We start from the raw sequence: 19,516 nt of genomic DNA on the forward strand, positions 1-19,516 counted from the left end.
GGGCTATAAGGGCTTTCACTACCATTAGAACCAACCCAGTGTCCCTGGGATCTCTGCGGTTACATTCTAATTCATAGAATATAAGAGCAGCTATCACCAACACAGTGCTAAGCAGTTCAGAAAATCACCAGGTCATCTGATCTTTCTATCACAATTTTGAAAATGTGGCCATATGTGACAACTGAGCATCCACCTTAAATTTATTTTGTTGTATAAATTTTAAGCAGAGTAATGCCTACTCTGTTTCCTTCTCATCATTATCATCAATATTTTTTCAATATTTTCACATTAGGTACTTTTAAAGACACAAAAAAATGTAATCGTTACCCTAGGTGAAATTACATTTTAGACAGCAACAACTTAAAATCCTTCATCTTTTTATCAGTATGTGTGTGTTCAATTGTTACCAAAATCTTCAATCAGAAGAGCAGCAAGATTTCTAAAGTAGGACAACCAGAACAACATGACTTTCTTAAACATTTTGTTTTCTTTTCACCCTTAAACTATATAGGTTTGACTCCCTTTAGCATTATGTTATAAATGTCCCTATAAATGGAAGTGACAGCTAAAAATATAGTTAACTATTAATTTCAATTCTGATAATTGTTTTGAAGGGGGTGTACATAGTACTATAAGTTTTTGAATGGAGAATCAGCAGAGACTTTTCTTTTCGTTTAATTTTTTTTTAAGCAGAGGCTTTTCCTAAGCAAACAAAATTTGATCAGAGCTCAAGCAGATGAGTTAGTAGAAGTGGACCAGAGTAGGGGCAGGGTATGGGAACAGACATGTTCCAGGCAGAGGGGGCTCAGAGTAAGAATAGGAAACTTAAAAATTTTCCACATAATTGGGCTGAGGGTAAGCTTAGTGGTAGAGCCCTTTCTTCACACACGTGAGGTCCTGGATTCCCCAGCACAGCTTCCTACCAAAACACAGACACACACACACACACACACACACACACACACACAGACCCACACACACACAAAATTGTGTTAACATTGTGTCCGTCAGTTAAAGGGTATAGTAAGAGTAAATGTACAGAGTCTTGAAAGAATGGGGAGGAACCCTAAGGGACTGGGTCCAGGGTGGTTAGAGTACTGGTTGGGAGCAGACATTGCAGGATCCTAACATCATGTTAAGAGAATGTACTTCATAAGGAAGACAATAAATGAGAAGACTTGAAGATCTGAAATCCAGAGCACGACTTGAAAGGTAGATTGGAGGTGAAGGTGGTAACTAGGACACCAGTCAGAAAGTTACTTTAACAGTCCCATCAGGAAATGAAAAGTATTAAATTAATATAAGAAAAATCAGTGGTGAAATTAAGAGAATAGTAGTTGGGGGAACGAGAAAGTGGAAAGACAAAGCCAAGTATTTAAGAATAAGTTGAGCATTTCCAGTGTGGGCAGCGGTAGATAGATGAGAGTGTGTAAAGGAAGAACCATTGCAGTGGCACATGCTTGTTATCCCAGCACTCAAGAGACTGCGGCAGAATGATTGAGACAGCAACACACTGTCTCAAAAACAAAACGAAAGCTTTGAGTACGAATAACATGAAACTAGTACGACTTTTTTTTTTTCCTTTAGCTTGAAGTGTCTGTGGGATGTTCTGGTAGGGATCTCTAGTAGTCAGTTGGAATTATAAATATGAATGCCAAAGGATATTGTCAAAAGAAGAAATCAGAGCTAGACAAACACATTTCATGACCATCTAGGTATCGTTGAAACTCTGAGTTGCTGAGATCTCCTAGGGATAGATAGGAAAGCTGTGATTGGAACTCTGTTATTAACAGTGCAGAAAAACAGAATAGATCAACCCAACATAGACCTTTATGAAATAAACTTTTTTTTTTTAGACAGGGTCTCATTATGTAGCCCAGGCTGGCCCTAAACTCACAATCCTCCTGCCTCAGCCTCCTAGATGCTTGGATTATAGTCATACAGCACCATGTCCCACTGACATTTTTTTTTATGGTACTGGGGTTTGAACTCAGGACCACACACTTGCTATGCAGGCACTCTACCACTTGAGCTACTCCACCAGCCCTTTTTTATATTGTATATTTTTGAGATAGGGTCTAGAGAACTATTTGCCCGGGATGGCTTTGAACTGCCATCCTCCTGATCTCTGCCTCCTGTGTAGCTAGGATTACAGGCACAAGCCATGGGTACCCAGCATATTTTAACTAAAGGCAATTAAAAAGCAACAAGTGCTTTCCTCTCCCTTTCCACCTAAACACAGGATAGTCTCTTCTACTAGAGATGATGCTTATAAGCTTAGAGATGGCACTAGAGGGATCCACAGATTTTACTCCATTGTAGTTTCTTTCTATTTTGTTTGCCTTCCTACAGTTTCCTGCCTCTGGAACCTGCAACTATTTTCCTTTAACTTGTCACTTCTCTAAAGTCTATAATTCTTTGCTGCAATGCTACATAAACCAGATTTCTAACCCACTGTTTTGAGTCACCTTTCATTGAGGCACATCACTGCAAACATTAATATACTGACGACTTGTGTTTCTCATTTTAATCTGGCTTTTGTTACAGGATCTATCTATTTGGGGAGAAATCCTGTTTCCTCCCTGACATTGTCTAGGGGAAGAATAGAAGAAAAGAACAGAAACCAGAAGAGAGTGATATTATGTGGTCTAATAAGAGTTTTTAAAGAGCTGTGGTCAACAAGGTCCAGAGGATGCTCCTATCTCAGGGCCCTGTTCTTCCCCCTATCAGCATGCCCTGATACTCATCTTCTTCAAATTCTAATGTCAACTTTTCAGAGACACTGGCTTCTCTGATTACTCTATTTGAAATACAATCAGAAATCCATCAAGCACTCTGACCTTGACACTCACAGTCTCACTTCCTTATTTTCAGAACTCTAGCATTTTTGTCTTTATTATTTCTCTATGAAAATAGTGGTTTTTATCACTTTATTCACTGCTGAATCTTTGTACTGCTGACAATCCTTGGCATAAGCTAAGTGCTAAATAGTTGAATGAATAATTGAATATACAGGAAAAGCGTTTAGTATGAGAACAAAAACAGCTGACAGTGGCTTTAGTGAAAAGTTTCTGGCGCTGGAGATGTAGCTCAGTGATAAGGTGCTTGTCTAGCATGCACAGGCTCTGTGTTCAATCCACAGCACCACAGAAAACAAACAAAAGAAGGGTTTCTAAATTCTGTGGTAGTCTTTTTGTTTTTTGTTTTTGTTTTGGTAGTACTGGGGTTTGAACTCAGGGCTGCATGCTTGCTAGACAGGCATTCTACCACTTAAGACACTCCACCAGCCCTAAGAAGGGTTTCTAAAATGTAAAAGGAGCCCAGTCACATTGCAGTGTTCTGAGGGCATAATGAGAGTCAGGACTGAGAAGGAGAATGAGGGTGGTAGCTTGCAGACAATGAAGAATGAAGTGAAGCACATATGTTGTGTGAGTAATAGTTGAAGGCCATGTCCCAGAGCAGTTAAGGAAGATGGGATCAGAGATATATGTGAAGAGATTAGCCAGAGACAGAGATGAATACAGGCATAGGTAAGTTCGTGAGTACAACAAAGGGAAATTAAGTGAATTCATGCCTGCTTGACACTTATCATCTGTTGTAAAAGTACGCAGCTGATTTTCACTAGGAGTAAGAGAGATGAGGTACTGGATTAGGCATTAGGTATGATTTTGAAATTATTTCTGTGTGAATAAGAATTTGACTAATAACCAAAATAAGAAGTTCCAAGTACTGTTGATACTCCCTATAGTAGAAACTGTGGGCGTTAATATAGAAAGTTGCTAGACAACTGTCAAGGCACATCCATATCTAAAACCTGCTATTAAAAAGATTCTTATCCAAGGACTAATTCATCTCTAGAACACTGTTCTAAAACTGGATAAATGCCAAAACGGAAGTGAAAGTTATTTTCAGTAGGATAGCTATCAACTGACACTCTCATTGGTATGTCAACATATAACTAAATAAACATATATATCATCAGTTCAGTTGATGGGCTTCTAGTACAACAACACAACAGCTGTTTATTTTATCATAAATATATGGTTTTATTGTGATTGATATGAAAACATACATAAGTCAATTTGAGGCTGGAAGAAAGGCAAGAAATTCATCAAGTCTTGTCTTCCTCTTTATAAACGTTTTGTTAGACATGGAAACGGATGTTTTGCCATTTGAAATATTAACTTGTGGCCTGATTGAAAAAATGAGTCTTTCAAATAACCTTAACGTTTGTTCTGCTTTTCAACATGCTTTTCACTTGCATCTTAGTAAGTGCACACTTTTTTTTTAGTATGCATATTTATCTTCTAGGGTAAGTAGAAGAAATTCAATTAATTATTAATGCATCTGTTTTATGTATTATATATAAATTTGTATAATTATTTTTAAGAGATGACCAAAAAAAATCCACAAATTACTTCACAGAAATTTAGATATAAGATATTGGAATTTAAGAAAAATAACTTAATTCTATCAACTTCTAGTCAAAAGAAAAAAGGCATAAAGTCCTATTAAGGTTGAATTTCTCTTTTAGACAAATTTGTTCCAGCAACAAGAAGTACTTTAGTCTGGTTAAATACTGCTTACTCAGCTTCCCCACAAGGAGGTGAAAACCTACTCATTCTGTCTGACTCAGTCTCTGGAGTTGGGATCATTTCATAGTAAATCAGTTTAATGTAGGGCCCAATTTTTCCTGTGTCTTGCCTCAGAGAGGACAGCCATTCCTAAATAAGTGATCTCCAAACTTTATTAAGGAACAGAATGTGTTGTTCTAAAGAGCTGGCTCATAGAATTCAGGGGCAGAGTCCTCTCCCAATGTCAAGTGTAAAAACATACGAGAGGCATAGGTCTAGACTACAGGAGGGGAAACTGCATCATGAATAGAAGAGAAGCAAACAGAAAAAAATGTTACTTGTTATTCTTTTTATATATCTTCAATCTTGCCTTTCTTCTGCTTCCTCTTTTCATCACTGACTTAATGACCACCATATCTTCATATCACTTTAAGAGTTGTTGCAGTGGAGCCTCTTGTGTAGAATATGCTCAGGGGAAGCTAATGTTCCCCTGTCTTTCATCACAGCTAGGCTTCTAATGGGAAACTCACTATATAAGATCAGAGCTAGTGTATTGGAGACATGGCTAGTAGGCAGAGCCCCATCCAGTTTTCCTCTTGTTGGGAGGAGAGCAATCCACCTTCTCTCTTGCCTTGTCTCTGAACACTTTTGCAGAATCCTAAGTTCCATGGGACTATTTCAATGTGCCTTTTATAAATAGCTACAAGTAGATCTTGGATCATAATATGAGTCTGCTTTTCGTTATATAATTGTTCTGTTTGATCTTGTTCTTAAATATTCTTAAAGACAGTTCGTGCTTTTTCAGCATTATTTCTTCTTACTAACTTTTCCTTGGTGCCCTCTTTTTCTCTTATGTTTTGGAAGTCATATATCCTATTTTTGTTTATTCTTGGTTACTTTGGGTTAAACAAAAATGCTGTATACTTTATAAACATGTTTCTTTTTTCTTCTATTATAGCTCCAAGTAGATTGGGAGAAAATCAAAGCCAAAATTGAGATGGAAATAACTAAAGAACGAGAGCGCTCCTCAAGCAGCCAGTCCAGCAAGAACCTGGGTCTTAAGCAGTAAATGCCGTGCTAACCTTTAAGAAGTTTTGTTTCTGAAATTTATTCTAGTTAACCAAAGATAAGCATGTTTTGGATGCTAAAGAAAAAAAGCATAATCTTGGGGCTGGTGGTATAGCTCAGTGGTAGAAGGCTTGCCTAGCATGCATGAGGATTCCATCCCCAGTACTAAAAACAGAAAAAGGAAGAAAAAAAAAAGGTGTAATCTTTAAATAGTTACAACCACTTTCTGTGTACTTAATACTATGGGTACATTCAGAAAGATTAAACACAAACTAATCGGTGTAATTCCATCTTTCATATTTTTCTAGTCTAATAATTATCAAAATATTTCTATATACCTATCTTCACCTTTGTATCAACAGGTTATATTCCAGTTTTTGGTTCATTACTTTATTCCCAAATCTTCAGCATGAACAAATGTTAATGCTGATAATAAAACATTAGACTCTTTAAAATGTATGTTATCATTAATTTCTATCTGACTCTAAATTGTAAAGTGTCTCCAAAAGTTTATTTATACAACAAAAATATATGAGGATGGATTTGTGAAAATGTGTAACTGTACAAATACCATACACCAAAATTGATAGCAGCATTGTTCAAGTAGCAAAAGGTGGAAACTCAGATGTCCAACAGATAAATAGCAAAACCAATGTGGTATGCACATGCAAAGCAATACTATTAAGCCTTACAAGGGAATGAAATTCTAAATGAACCTTGAAAAAATTATGCAAAGTGAAGTAAACCAGGCACAAAAAGTGAAATATTGTATGATCCCACTTGTATGAGGTGCCTCGAACAAGCAAGTTCTTAGAAACAGAAAGGAGAATAGTGCTTATTAGGAACTAGGTGGAAGGAGGCATAGGAATTTATTTAATGAGTATAGAGTTTCTGGTTGGAGTAAGCACATTCTACAATTGATAACGGCGATGATTGCCCAACAGTATGAATGTTAATGCCACTAAATTGTACTCTTCAAAAATGGTTAAAATTTGTCAGGGTGTGGTCATTCACACCCATAATCCTAGCTACTTGGGAGGTGGAGATTGGGATAATCATGGTTCAAGGCTAGTCAGGGCAACAAGTTAGCAAGATTCCATCTCAACAAATATTCTTATATTGTCGTGTGTGTCTTTAATCCAAGCTACTTTGATAGGAATATTCGGGTCCTAGGCCTAGACTGACCTGATGCAAAAACTGAGACCGTATCTGGAAAAATAACTTAAGCAAAAAGGGATGGGGGTGTGACTTAGGGAATAGAGTTCCTGCCTAGCAAGTGCAAGACTCTGAGTTCAAGATGCAGTACTGCAAAAAAAAAAAAAAAAAGGTTAAAATTGTTATGTATTTTGTGACATGTATATCACACACACACTTATATAACCATAATATATATGTTATATTTACTACCATAATTTTAAAAATAGAAATATATCTAAAATGAACAAGTTTTTCGTCATTCTTTTCCTGACTTGAGAATGTTTAGACAGGTGACCCTGACTCCAAATTTATAAAAATCTTCTTAGGTGATAAACCTGTTGATTTAATTCAGTCTTAATTCAGTATATCTTAAAATTACTATTACCACAAAAAGTCTTAACAATAACACAAGTACTCATAGAAAGTTTTTCATGAACTTGTTTTTGGAAATAATACATTATCAAGAGAATACACGCATATATGTGGAAGAGGGGATTACCTCTTTCACCTCATTCAGTCACTGTATGTAGGTTTCTTTTATAGAAATGTCCCTTAATTTCCAGCATTTTTCTTTTTTGAAATAATGGAATATTTTGTTCCTGATCCAGATGCTGGACACAGGATGTATCCATTTTGTGAAATATGAATAAACAATTTACTTTTAAGTTGTACTTATACATTTATATATATATTCTGTATTATATTTCAATGAAAAGGTTAAAAAAATGGAAAAGGAGTAAATTTTGTAATCTATATTTTACCACAATAAAACATAAAAAATAATAAAACAAGCCTGTGTTCTAACAATTCCGTGATATTCCTACAATTCAACTCAATTCAGACCCTAACTACTTGGAGTTAGCATCAGATCTCACAAGTTAAAAGGCGTCCAACAAGATTGCCCTCTTTCAGATGCCAGCTCCAGAGGAGTCTACAGGCTACCCTGAAGTCCCCAGGTTATCTGCACTTGGGTCTAACTTGGTTGCACATTTGTGAGTCCCCATGACCTTCCCTTCAAGTTTAACAGTATGCTGGGATGATTCTCAGAACTCACTGGAAATCTTTACTCACAGTTTTATTTAAAGGGATGCAGCTTGGGAACAGCCACATGGGAGAGCTGCACAGAGCAAGATCTGGGAAAGAGGAGGGACCTTAGGGTGAGTGTAGAGTGGAAAAGGAAGGGACACAGAACTTCTTTTCCTTGTTAAATTCAGGTAAAGCATTTTCCCAGCTTGTGAATATGTTCACCAACGAGGAAGCTCCCCCCAACTTCGCTATCCTGAGGGTTTTTTCATATTTTTATTTTTAAACGGGGTTTTATTATATAGGCAGAATTGATTAAAACACTGGCCATGCAATTGAAAATCTTCAGATCCCCTCTTCTGCTGGAGATCTAGACACTGATTGATTCTTCGGGCAAACAGCACCTATCCTGAAGCTATCTAGGACTCCTTCTCAAAAGTCACCCTATTATCATAACAGATACCCTTATCACGAAATTTCAAGGATTTTGAAAGATCTGTGCCAGGAACCCTCCTCACTCCCCACAAAGATCAGATATGTATTTGATATCACGGGCCATTCCCCAGTCTTTACTACAGGATCTTTTATGGCACAATAATCTTAACTGACTGACGAAACAGATACAGCAACATTTGTAATTTTCTAACATATTATACTGATATTATAATCTTACCAGCAAGGCCAGTGTTAATAGCATATGCATTATGATAGATGTAGCCTGAGGAATAAGTTAAAAGATAGTGATACATTACTAGAATCCTATCTAGTCTCCATTAGTCCAGACCTCTCTCAGTTAGGGAGGCTCCCACTAGATCTTGTCAGGTTCCAAAAGCAAAAGAGGTCTCAACAGCACATGGCTTCACCCTTACAGGTATCTGGTATAACTCAATTAAGAGACAGATCATCTCTTTGAGCCTCTTTTGAAGCATTGATGTAATAATGAGATTCTCTCATTACATAATCCATTGATTCATTCTTTTACCCTTTACCAACTATCCTCATCCCTCTACATTTACACTCAAACTTTTTTGCCTTTGGAAGGGATGGTAGGTTTGGCCATTGAGCTGATGGAGATTAAAGCAGCAATATGAGCCTAGCAAGTACCTCTCCCTCAGTCCACTCCATGTACAGAAGGGTTACATAACTATAGAACCAATAAGCAACATAACTATATTTATGATTAGCCCCAATTTTGCCAGACAGGGTTAGGTACAGTTTGAATGTCCTCTCCAAAACTCATGTTGAAATTTAATTGCCACTATGAACATATGGGGAGGTGGGATCTTTAAGTGTTTGGGCCATGAGGGCTCCACCCTCACGAGTGGATTAGTTCCTTATCCAGGGAGTGGGTTAAAAGCTCTCACATATGTACTCTCTCGCTTCCAACCCTGCATGCTCTCCATGTGATGCACTCCATGTTATGATGCAGCGAGGAGGCCCTCACCCAATGCTAGCAGCTTGTTAGTGGACTTCTCAGCCTCCAGAAGTGTGAGAAATAAATTTCTTTATAAATTACTCAGTCTGCAGCATTTTGTTTGTTATAGCATCATAAAATAGAGGACAACATGGGGTAAAGTCACAACCCACCTCATTTGGCACTTAGAAATTCTGATACAATAGGGTTTGTAATGTAGCTACAATTTTTTGCTTAAGAATAATCCGTATTTCCAGCACTTGTAGCTGCAGCCCTGGTCCTGGGAACTCTGCATCAGGTAGGAAAAAGAAAGTTGAAGTAATTTGGGGAAGAAAAAATGTATAGTCACACCAGCACCCTCCCTGCATTGGAAGAACTATATAGCCATAACAGTATCCTCTGTTCAACTCCTTTCCCCCAGAAGCAGCAAAGCTCAGGAATCTAACACTCCCTTAGTCCCCATCATGTTGAGTCTCTCTGCCTGCCCTTCATGCCTAAATCTCCCCCTATTATGTTTCAGTTGCATGTTCCAATTCTTTATCACTCTCATTACTCTCAAGAGGCCATCTCCCTGCCCGTCATTGGACATTGATATTCCTCGGTTGGAAGAAATGTGACTTGGTGGTCTAATTGTTAACAATATCTTCTCCTCTTGTTCTTTTTCTAAGTATTTTCATTATTCCTGGATAACCAGAGCCAGTCTAGAGTGTTTATTCCTGTCAGTACTCATGTAACCTTCACCCTAACTTGTCAACTGTGTGTAGGATCTTCAGCCCTAAGTCATCTATCTGTTTCTGTCTCTCTGTTTGACAGACAGAATAGTTCTTACTGGCACTTTGTTCCTTGGAGAATACAAGAGGAATATCAGCCTATCTCTGCATTATTGCAGCTCCCCAAATCCATTCTTTTTATAAACCCAGGTGACTATGTCACTCTAGGGTATCTGCTCTTTGATTCCAATTACCTTCCAATGCTAGAAGGGAGTTGCGATGGGCATTGCCATGACCTACTTTAATGTACCCTAAAATTCCAATTGTGATTTCCACAGGGTCATGCCCCATAAAGGCATCTCTTTAATAGGCCAATCTTCCATAGCCCTTTTGCTTGACCTATAGCCAGGTCATTGGCCACCATGGATAAATGGATAAAAACCCAAAAATAAGAGTAAACAGTATGCAATGCAGCCTACCAAGCTGATTTTCTGTTTTGCCTCTTTTGATCAGAGTGGTAGGCTCCCAAACAGGTGTGGTAGTGTCCTAAAAGTAATATCATGAATGTTGTCTGTTCACGTTGGAACTACCATGCATAAACCAAGCATTTATTGGCCAATTAAGAACTTTATAGGGCACTGTTCAAGTGACGATGAAATCCGGCAGCAACTTGGGTAGCTTCAGTCAATCCTCAGGGGGAAATGTTTACCTGCTTTTGCATACACTTAATTCCCTCAGAATATATTCCTCTATCATTTCCATTTTATTATGGACCTCTGGTGGACACTGCCCCCTTCATTAGAGTGTTTCTTTGACATCAACCAGACAATGGATAGTTTAGATTTTAAGATTATTTTGTGTCCTTCAATCATAGGGGCAGTTTAAATTTTTAATTTTAAAACTTTTACCTCAAATGGGAATTCTGTACTTCAAAATCCCAATAGTTGTTGCTGGGAGGTGCTACTCACAGGCTTTTTGCATAACCCCAGTCTCTACGCTACACAGGACATTACACAAAAAATTTGTTCACACAAGCACTCCCAGCTTTTATTCTACACTGTGTGGACTTGGGAATCTTCTTCATCCTTTCTTTGCATGTCTAATGAATATGGCTTGAAGGGTATGTTTACCTGCCATATGTCTTATCATACCAGGTAAGGAACATATCCCTAGTCAGACAGGTATGCATCCCCATAATACACTCAGGTGAAAATCACAACTGCTTCACATTAACCTGGTTCAGGTATACCAGTTTTTGTTCACATTCACCTTAATCCCAGCAATTCTTGTTTCTACTGTCTCAATCTAGTCATGGCTCTCATTAGGATGTTACCAACAGGTGTCGGTATCACAGTGCACAGGGCTCCATGTGATCATGTCCCGGAAACTTCTCCATCTTCTCTGCCCATTTTACTCATGTGCAAAAGGCTCTCAGGTCCTCAGTGAGTTCACTCAAGGGAAACTAGGTCTTAACCTTGGTTAATCTAACTCAAGCAATTGTAGAATGGGTTTCTCTCTGTAATCTTTGATTTCTGGTTTTTAAAATTCCTTAAATTGGGATAGATAAAGCAGATTCTTGGGAGTTTTTTAATGTCAGAGGACCAGCAGGGAGGTCTCATTGATCCATCCAATTGTCTGTAGTGCTGTATTGTTTTCTTGGTGGGACGCAGGACTTTGCACTTGCGAAGCTGGCACTCTACTGCTTGAGCCACACCTCTAGCCCATTTTGCTCTGGTTATTTTGGAAATGGGGTTTCTTGAAATTTTTGCCCAGGCTGGCCTCGAACCTCCATCTCAGCCTTCCAAGTAGCTAGGATTATAGGTGTGAGCCACTCGTGCCTGGCTAGCCCATTTCTTAATAAACCATCTAAAAATTTGTACCCTGCTGGGATTAATCTCTTGATTCTCCTGTCTCTCCTCATTTTCTTGTCACTTTCATGTTCTTGGTTTCTGTAAGCCCTTCTTAAGAAAGTCAAGACAACAGATCTGATAAGGTTTCTGTTACATGAGGTCCCCGTGCAATAGAGGTCCCCTAATCACAGTGTTTACCACAACCTGAGTAACAGGAATATTCAATGGATGAGTATCTTGATCACCCATAAAGCTAGTTCCAAGTGGCTGTATACAGAGCATATCAGCTGCTTTATCTGGTGTGCTTCACTTGACATTCACACACAGAACTGGAAAGCATCCTTTCTCAGGATAGACACACTTTTTTACTGTGGCTTTTGTTCAATTAACTAGATGAGTTGTTCCCTCTGGAATAACCTGCTGTGTGACTGGATAGTGTATAGCCATCAATAATTGTTCTGTGTGAGCTCTGAGTCTATATGAACCCAAATATGTTCTTTCTGTTATGGTATTTGAAACCAAAGATACTGCCTGAGCTACTAGCAAATCCTGTCTCAAAAACCTAATAATAATAATAATAATAATAATAGTAATAATAATAAGGATTCTTCAGGGAGCTAATGGTAACTATTCACACAATCAGAGGCTACTTTACACAATATCTATTGATTTCAGTAGTTCCTTGGCTTTTCCTTATCCCTACACAGAATACCTTCTTGGTGACCAGAGGCCTTAGACATACTTTGAGGTACTTTTTTTTGGTCATTCCAGTATATTTTTGTCTTTGGGAGTATCTTGAGGCAAGTGGCTATGGCTCAGACTTAACAAGATCTGAGCTTGGTTCAGGGTCAAGATCTACCCTACTATTCTCTTATATTCTCATTTTAGCTATAGATAAAAGCCAAGAGATTACATGTTTATGTAGTTCTTATTATTTTGCATTTCCTTACATATCCAAATGAGCCATCTTCTCCAGAGTGGGGTCTAAATTCCATTGGTAGTTTTTACTTTTAGTAACTGGTTGCAGCTTGGTTAGTTGCAGTTTCATGTCATGGGTGACTAGTTAACTGCTGTGGTTTGGATATGGTTTAAGGATCCCCCAAGACATCATGTGTTAAAATTTAATCCCCATTGTCAGGTACTTTAGAATGTGGGCACTTAGTCATTATGGACCTTTGGGAGGTATTAGGGTTAGATAAAGTCATTAGAGTGGGGTTCACATGATGGAATCCTGGTAGCTTTATATGAAGAGAGAGACAGACCTGAAGATACACACGTGCATGTGTGCTCCCTGTCTCTTGCCATTTGAGGCCCTGTGTACCTGGAGATTCAGCCAGTTAGGAAGGCCATCACCAGATGGGAGCCCTTGAATCTCCAAACCTGTTTTTTTGGTGGTTGTTGTTTTAAAAAAAACAAAACAAAACCGTATCCAGCTGTGATATAGTGTTGCTAGCAATAGACAATAGACTAATGCAGGAACCATCCAGAAACTAAAGGCTTCTCATGTCATGACCATTCAGGTCTTTCTCTTGGCAACTCATGTTATTGTGAATCAGGGCCCTTCTAGCATATCCTGTTTTCTGATGCAAAGCGTGTTCTAGCCACAATTCTGTTACCAGCTGGGTGTCCAGTTCAATTCAGTTCTGACAGGATCTGGAGTTAGTGTCAGATCCCACAAGTTAAAGGGAAAGTTCCTCAACAAGACTTCCCTACTTCAAATGCTAGCCATAAGTGCAATCACCTGCTTACCCACACTCTGTCCATTTTGACTACAAGTTTGGGTGTTCCCACCATCCTTTTTCAAGCTTTATAATTTACAAGAATGATTCATAGAACTCTTTGAAACACTCTAGTTCTAATTTCAGCTTTACTATAAAAGATACAACACAGAAATAACCAGTGAGAGAAATGCATCAGCCAAGTTCAAGGATGGGGGCAAGGGAACAGGACTTAGAACTTCTATGCCTCTATGGAATCTGGGCGTGTTGTTCACCCAGTGTATCAAGTGATACACTTCCAACCAGGAAGCTCCACTCAGCCTCAGTAACCCAAGGTCTTTTATTGTTGGTTTGTTTTTCAATCAGGGTTTCTTATGTAAACATAATTTGAATAACTCAATGGCCATATGACTGAACTCAATCTTTAGCCCTGTTCACTTCCAGGAGTGCTAGCCCAGTAATCAAGTGGCTGGTTTTTCTGGTAACCAGCCTTGATCTTGGAGCTACCTAGTGGTCTCTAGCTCACCCCATTGCATAATGAAGACATTCCAATCACTCAGCATATTCCAAGGGTTTTGAAAGTTGTATGCTATCAACTGAAAACAAGGAGCAGGTTTATTCTTCATTATAGCACAGGTTGGGAAAACTCCCAATCTCACTGAATGTTGTATTTATATGTGTTTTTGTCTTACTACTTCAAAAACATTTATTATAGAGATTTCTCCATTGGTTTAACATTAATACATTTATACATTTTTGAAGGATTTTATATAATTTTGTGCCTTTGCATGTATGTATGAACATTTTATATATTTTATAAAACATCAAGTAAAGAAGAATGTTTATCCAGAATGCCTGACAGATGGCCTTGTTATAGATTAATGATATTTCTGGAGTATGATGATCCAAAAGAATGTTTTGCTACAGAGGGTATGGAACATATGTTATAATAAGTTTTAAAAGTACCATGAGTGTCCATTGAAGAATATCTTCACAAGTCTGTCTTTTCGTACACAGAAAAATATGCCTTTCTGAAAACAAAGTTAAATACTGTTTAGATACATACTATACCTCAAATCCATTTTACTTAATTTTATACTGTAAAAACCAGAATTTATAGTGTACTGACCATTAAAAGGCATTCTGCAGTAATAAAAAATATGGATTCATGTTGTTTATTAAGAAATCCTTCTTGAGTTGCAGAGATAGCTGTGGGAAAATCACTTGTCAGCCTTCAGCACCATCTGCAGAAACCAGAGAGAGGGTGGTATAGCAGCTCTTTTGAAAAGACGCATCCTTTTGTTCTCCTCCTTGCTTTCAGTCTGTATATCTTCAGCATCTTCTGCTTCATGGTAAATGACCTTTGTGCCAGAAAATTTATGAGGTTTTCATAACTTTTTATATCCTCTAGCCAAGTCATTTTTTATTCTGCCTGCTTCACTGTACAATCTGCTGTGTCCCTTCAACCTGGCTTAAGCTGCAGGAATAGCATTGCCTGGCCATTCAGTCCTGTGAACCATATACTCACCATGCACTGTGCATAATTCTTTAATGGAGTGGTTTAAGACAAGATTCTTTCAAAACAACCATTTCAATATAATAAAAGCAATTTCACTTTTCAGATATGCTCAGATGTCCTTGATTATCTAAAACTCTTTTAGTAATCTATAGTGAACCAACTTTTTATATTTTTAATTATTTTAATTGGAAAAACATTATAATTTGATGGAAGTGATTATAACACATTCTTTTTTTAGTAAGATGAATATAAAATGGCCCTAAACTTATCTCTATTTTGGGAGTATTATCAGCAAATACAGATTTTAAAACAAATCACTCCAGAAGCAATTAAATGTCTTCCTAAGATGTATTTTCTTGTTCTCAAGTCAACTAAGACTGTACCAGAGAACTATTTAACTGGAATATGAGGAAACAAATCTGTTTACTCCTACAATATATTCATAAGCTAGAGTTTGAAGCCATAATCCTTCACATATTAATGTTGAATGCTAGAATATGACTCAACATGGTGGTATATGTCTATAATCACAGCACTTGAGAAGCTGAGGCAGGAGGATCACAATTTGAGGCCAGCCTGAGCTACATAGAAAGTCAGAATGTAATTTCATAGACTAACATTGATCATTAACATAACATGAGTGTCTTCATTTTCTGTCTTTTTAAGGTAAGGACAAATATGCACCTGCAAATACCTGCAATGTAGTTTTTAAGGGACCACATTAATAGGAGCTGTACTATAGTATTTGCAATGATTTGGGGTGGTGGGCGGTTCTCAGGATTGAACAAGGAGTCTTATGTGTGCTAAGCTCTTACTGCTACACTCTCAGCCTAAAAGGAAAAGTTTTACATTCTAAATCTAGTTAATTTATTCAGTTAAAATTGTTAGAGGGCAGAGGATATAGCTCAGTGGTAGAATATTTGCCTAGTATACGTAAGGCTCTGAGTGTGATCTTGAGCACCACTAGAAAAACAGCTGTAATACAAAATTTGTAACTAAAAGTAAACAAGATCTCTTTTTTGTGGCACTTGTCTTCCCTGAATGAAATGTTGTCCCTCCTTCTTGATGACTAACCAAATCACTGCTGAGCATACACGATAGCCTGGGAACTCTCCTAGGTGACAGAGATATAGTAGTGAGAAGAGCAGAGAAACATTCCTGTCTTTGTGTGAAGCTTACCTTCTAACGAAGGGAGCACCTGTGGGAGGACATAACATAAATATTTTAAAACAGTATTTCAGGAGATGTGGTACAGTGGTAGAGTGTGTGCTTAGCATGCATGAGGCCTTGGATTCCATCCCAAACACCACACACACAAACATTAAGTAAAAACAAAAAGATAAAGTATTTCAGATAGCAATAAGCAGAAACAAAACACAAAAAGGAGATGGGAAGGCAATGAAAAAATGTCACTTTGGAAGTGTCACTGAGAGGGTGCAATTTGAGGAAACACTCCATGGAAGTGATGATTTTAAGCATCTGCCACATAACATTCAGGAAAAGCATTAAGTAGAATTCCTGGGTTGGGGGCACAGCTCAAGTGTGTGCCCTGAGCTCCCTGAGTGCTGCCAACAAATAAAATTCCTATTAAATGAGCTTACGTTATCCTTTAATTTCACGGGTCCAACCCAGGTCCTTGCACATGCTAGGCAGGCATTCTCCAACTGAGCCACACTCCCACCCCTTAACTTTATTTTAAATGTGTTCATCTATAAAAGTAACTCTGCATGTTGTTGACATTAATAGAAATCATCACGGCTTACCTGTGGGTAGAATTCATTTGCATACTCATGATAATGTAAACACTGAGTATATAAATAAATTATAACTGTTGGGATCCACAATTCCACATATAAAAGCTCTTGCCAAATATATTTCAGAATCAAATCTGTTTAAGAAGTACTGTGTATATTCTGATGTTTTGGTGCATAGACTGTTTATCACAGAACACCCTCAGAAGGGGGATCATTTCTTAAACAGTTTTGTTAGTATTTCTCATGGGATTGGGGATGTAGCTCAGCATGTGTGAAACCCCAGATTTGATCCTCAGTACACAAACGACATATAAAATATTTCATAATGTAACGTGAATATTGACATGAGGGATATTAATAAAGATTGGAAGTAGTTTCTCTTTAGGTTTTGCTATCAAGTGAGTTCAGGTTTAAAAAATTTTATGAAAACATTTTTGGATTATGTAGTATTATAGGTATAGGATCGCAGATTTGTTGTAGAAGAATTGGGGTGGAATAGGGGTATATATGGAGATGGGAATGAAAAACAGGCTAAAAGAAGAGCAAACTCTTCATTTTTCATAGTGGAAAGGCAATGGATAATGCCGCTAAAAGAGCCAGCTAAAAGATCTGAAAGTGATGGCTTCTGGGGAGGAGGGTATTGGGGAAAAGGGCCCAGTGCCACTGTTTTTTCATAAGAAGCTTTATAGAACTTTTTGCCTCTTCAAATGTGTACATGTATAACTTTTTGATAAATAAAATCTGCCCTTAAGTGATTACAAGTGGGAGAAAATATGCAAATTTTAGAATATATCAAGAATATCTATATATATATCACACATCTAGAATATATCAAGAACTATCAAATTTCAACATTACAAAAGCAAACAACAATCCAATGAGAAAATGGTCAAGAGACAAGGACACTTTACCAGAGAGGATATACACATGACAAATAGGCCCATGAAAAGATATTCAACATCTTAGCCACTTAGAAAAATGTAAGTTAAAACCACACCAACCAGAATGTCTAAAAAAGAAACTAGTGATAATGCTGGTAAGGATCAAAGAAAGCATATTACATATATTGCTGGTGAGAATGTAAAATGAAACAGCCACTTTGGAAGAATATGGCAGTTTCTTACAAAACTATGCACAGGTATTTATCGTATGACCCAGCAGTTGACCTCATGGGCATTGACCCCAGAGAGTTAATACTTCTATGCATGTAAAAAAACTGTATATAAATATTTGTAGTAGCTCAATTCATAACAGCCAAGAACTGAAAGTAAGGTTTGAAATAGCCTTCAATGTGTGAATGATTAAACAAACTGTGGTACATTCATATCGTGGAACACTACTAAGTAGTAAAAAGAAAACTATTGATAGACATGACAGTTTCACTGAATTTCTAGGGAAATAGGCTAAGTGAAAAAAGCTAATCTCAAAAGATTATATTCTGCATGATTCCATTTACATGTCATCCTTGAAATGACAGAATATAGAGATGGAGAACAGATTAATGGTTGCTAGAGGTTAAGGATTTGTGAGAGGAAGAGTACATGTGGCTATAAGGCTATAAAGGGTGACATAAGAAAGCCCAGTGAGAAAGGAATGGTTTTGTATCTTTATTGTACTGATCGTGACATGAAGCTACACCTGATAAAATTGCATGGAAACAAAAACCTGTGGCACAAGACAGTACTATATATACTTACTCTAGGTACATCTATATTAAGTAAAAATATACAGAGAGGGTTGGGGTGTGGCTCAAGTGATAGAGTGCCCACCTAGCAAGCACAAGACCCTCAGTTCAATCTCCAGTATCACAATATTATAGATAGGTAGATAGGTAGACAGACACACAGACAGATAGACACATATACACAGAGAAAATTTTGGAAGGATATTCACTGCCCAGTGGCAATTTTGAGTTGGAAGATTAGGCAAGATAGATGTGTTAAATAAGATTTGTTGTATTATTTCTCTTTCTCTGGAAAATGTTTTTGTTATTTCATTAGTAATTAAAACTTTAAACATAGCCAGGAACTGGGGGCTCACACCTGTAATCCTAGCTTCTTAGGAGGCAGAGATCACCAGGATCACAGTTTGAAGCCAGCCCAGGCAAATAGTTCTCAAGTCCTTATCGCAGAAAAAAAACATCACAAAAAAGGCTAGCAGAGTGGTTTGAGATGCAGGCCCTGAGTTCAAAATGCAGTGCCACAAATAAATAAATAAATAAATAAAGACAAGAGTACTTATTATATACATTTGCTGGAATATCATTGTAGTGGGATAAAGGCTGGATTTTAAAACTGAATTTTTTTCTAGTATGTGTTGAAATATCAATTTTGAAATTTAAAACAGCAACCAAAATGACTTTTTAAAAGCTTAATTGAGAGAAATAACATTTATGAAGAATAATTTGAAAGTTATAGGGCCATCAATAACACTCCATAGATGACTCTAGAATAAAACCTCTAGAATAAAATCTGGCAATTGGGCCAAAGCATCCAGATTTGGAGTTTCTGTACCATATCAAAACCTCTTGAAAAATTGCTTCTCCTATAGCAAGCATCAATGTTTTGCCATTGGCCTAAGTGAGGATTAATTTTGAGAAACCCTATAAAACACACTTAGTATAGAGATGGTCATATAATGCTGTTCTCAACCTTATAGTTTCTTCTTTATGAGAAACCACAGATGCTTC

The 19,516-nt window shown here is 37.4% G+C and overlaps 1 protein-coding gene across 6 annotated transcripts in view; it reads left to right on the top strand.

Moving 5' to 3' along the window:
- Ift80 (intraflagellar transport 80) overlaps positions 1–7,007 on the top strand; it is a 119,345-nt gene extending 112,338 nt beyond the window's left edge. For all 6 annotated transcript variants that reach the window (XM_074073888.1, XM_074073886.1, XM_074073889.1 and 3 more), the window contains one exon: positions 5,533–7,007. In XM_074073888.1, the coding sequence (XP_073929989.1) occupies positions 5,533–5,643 (111 nt within the window). In that variant the 3' untranslated portion in view covers positions 5,644–7,007. The remainder of the gene's footprint in view (positions 1–5,532) is intronic.
- The last annotated feature ends 12,509 nt before the right edge of the window (positions 7,008–19,516 follow it).

Source organism: Castor canadensis, chromosome 5 (genome assembly GCF_047511655.1).
Source record: "Castor canadensis chromosome 5, mCasCan1.hap1v2, whole genome shotgun sequence".
NCBI lineage: Eukaryota > Metazoa > Chordata > Mammalia > Rodentia > Castoridae > Castor > Castor canadensis.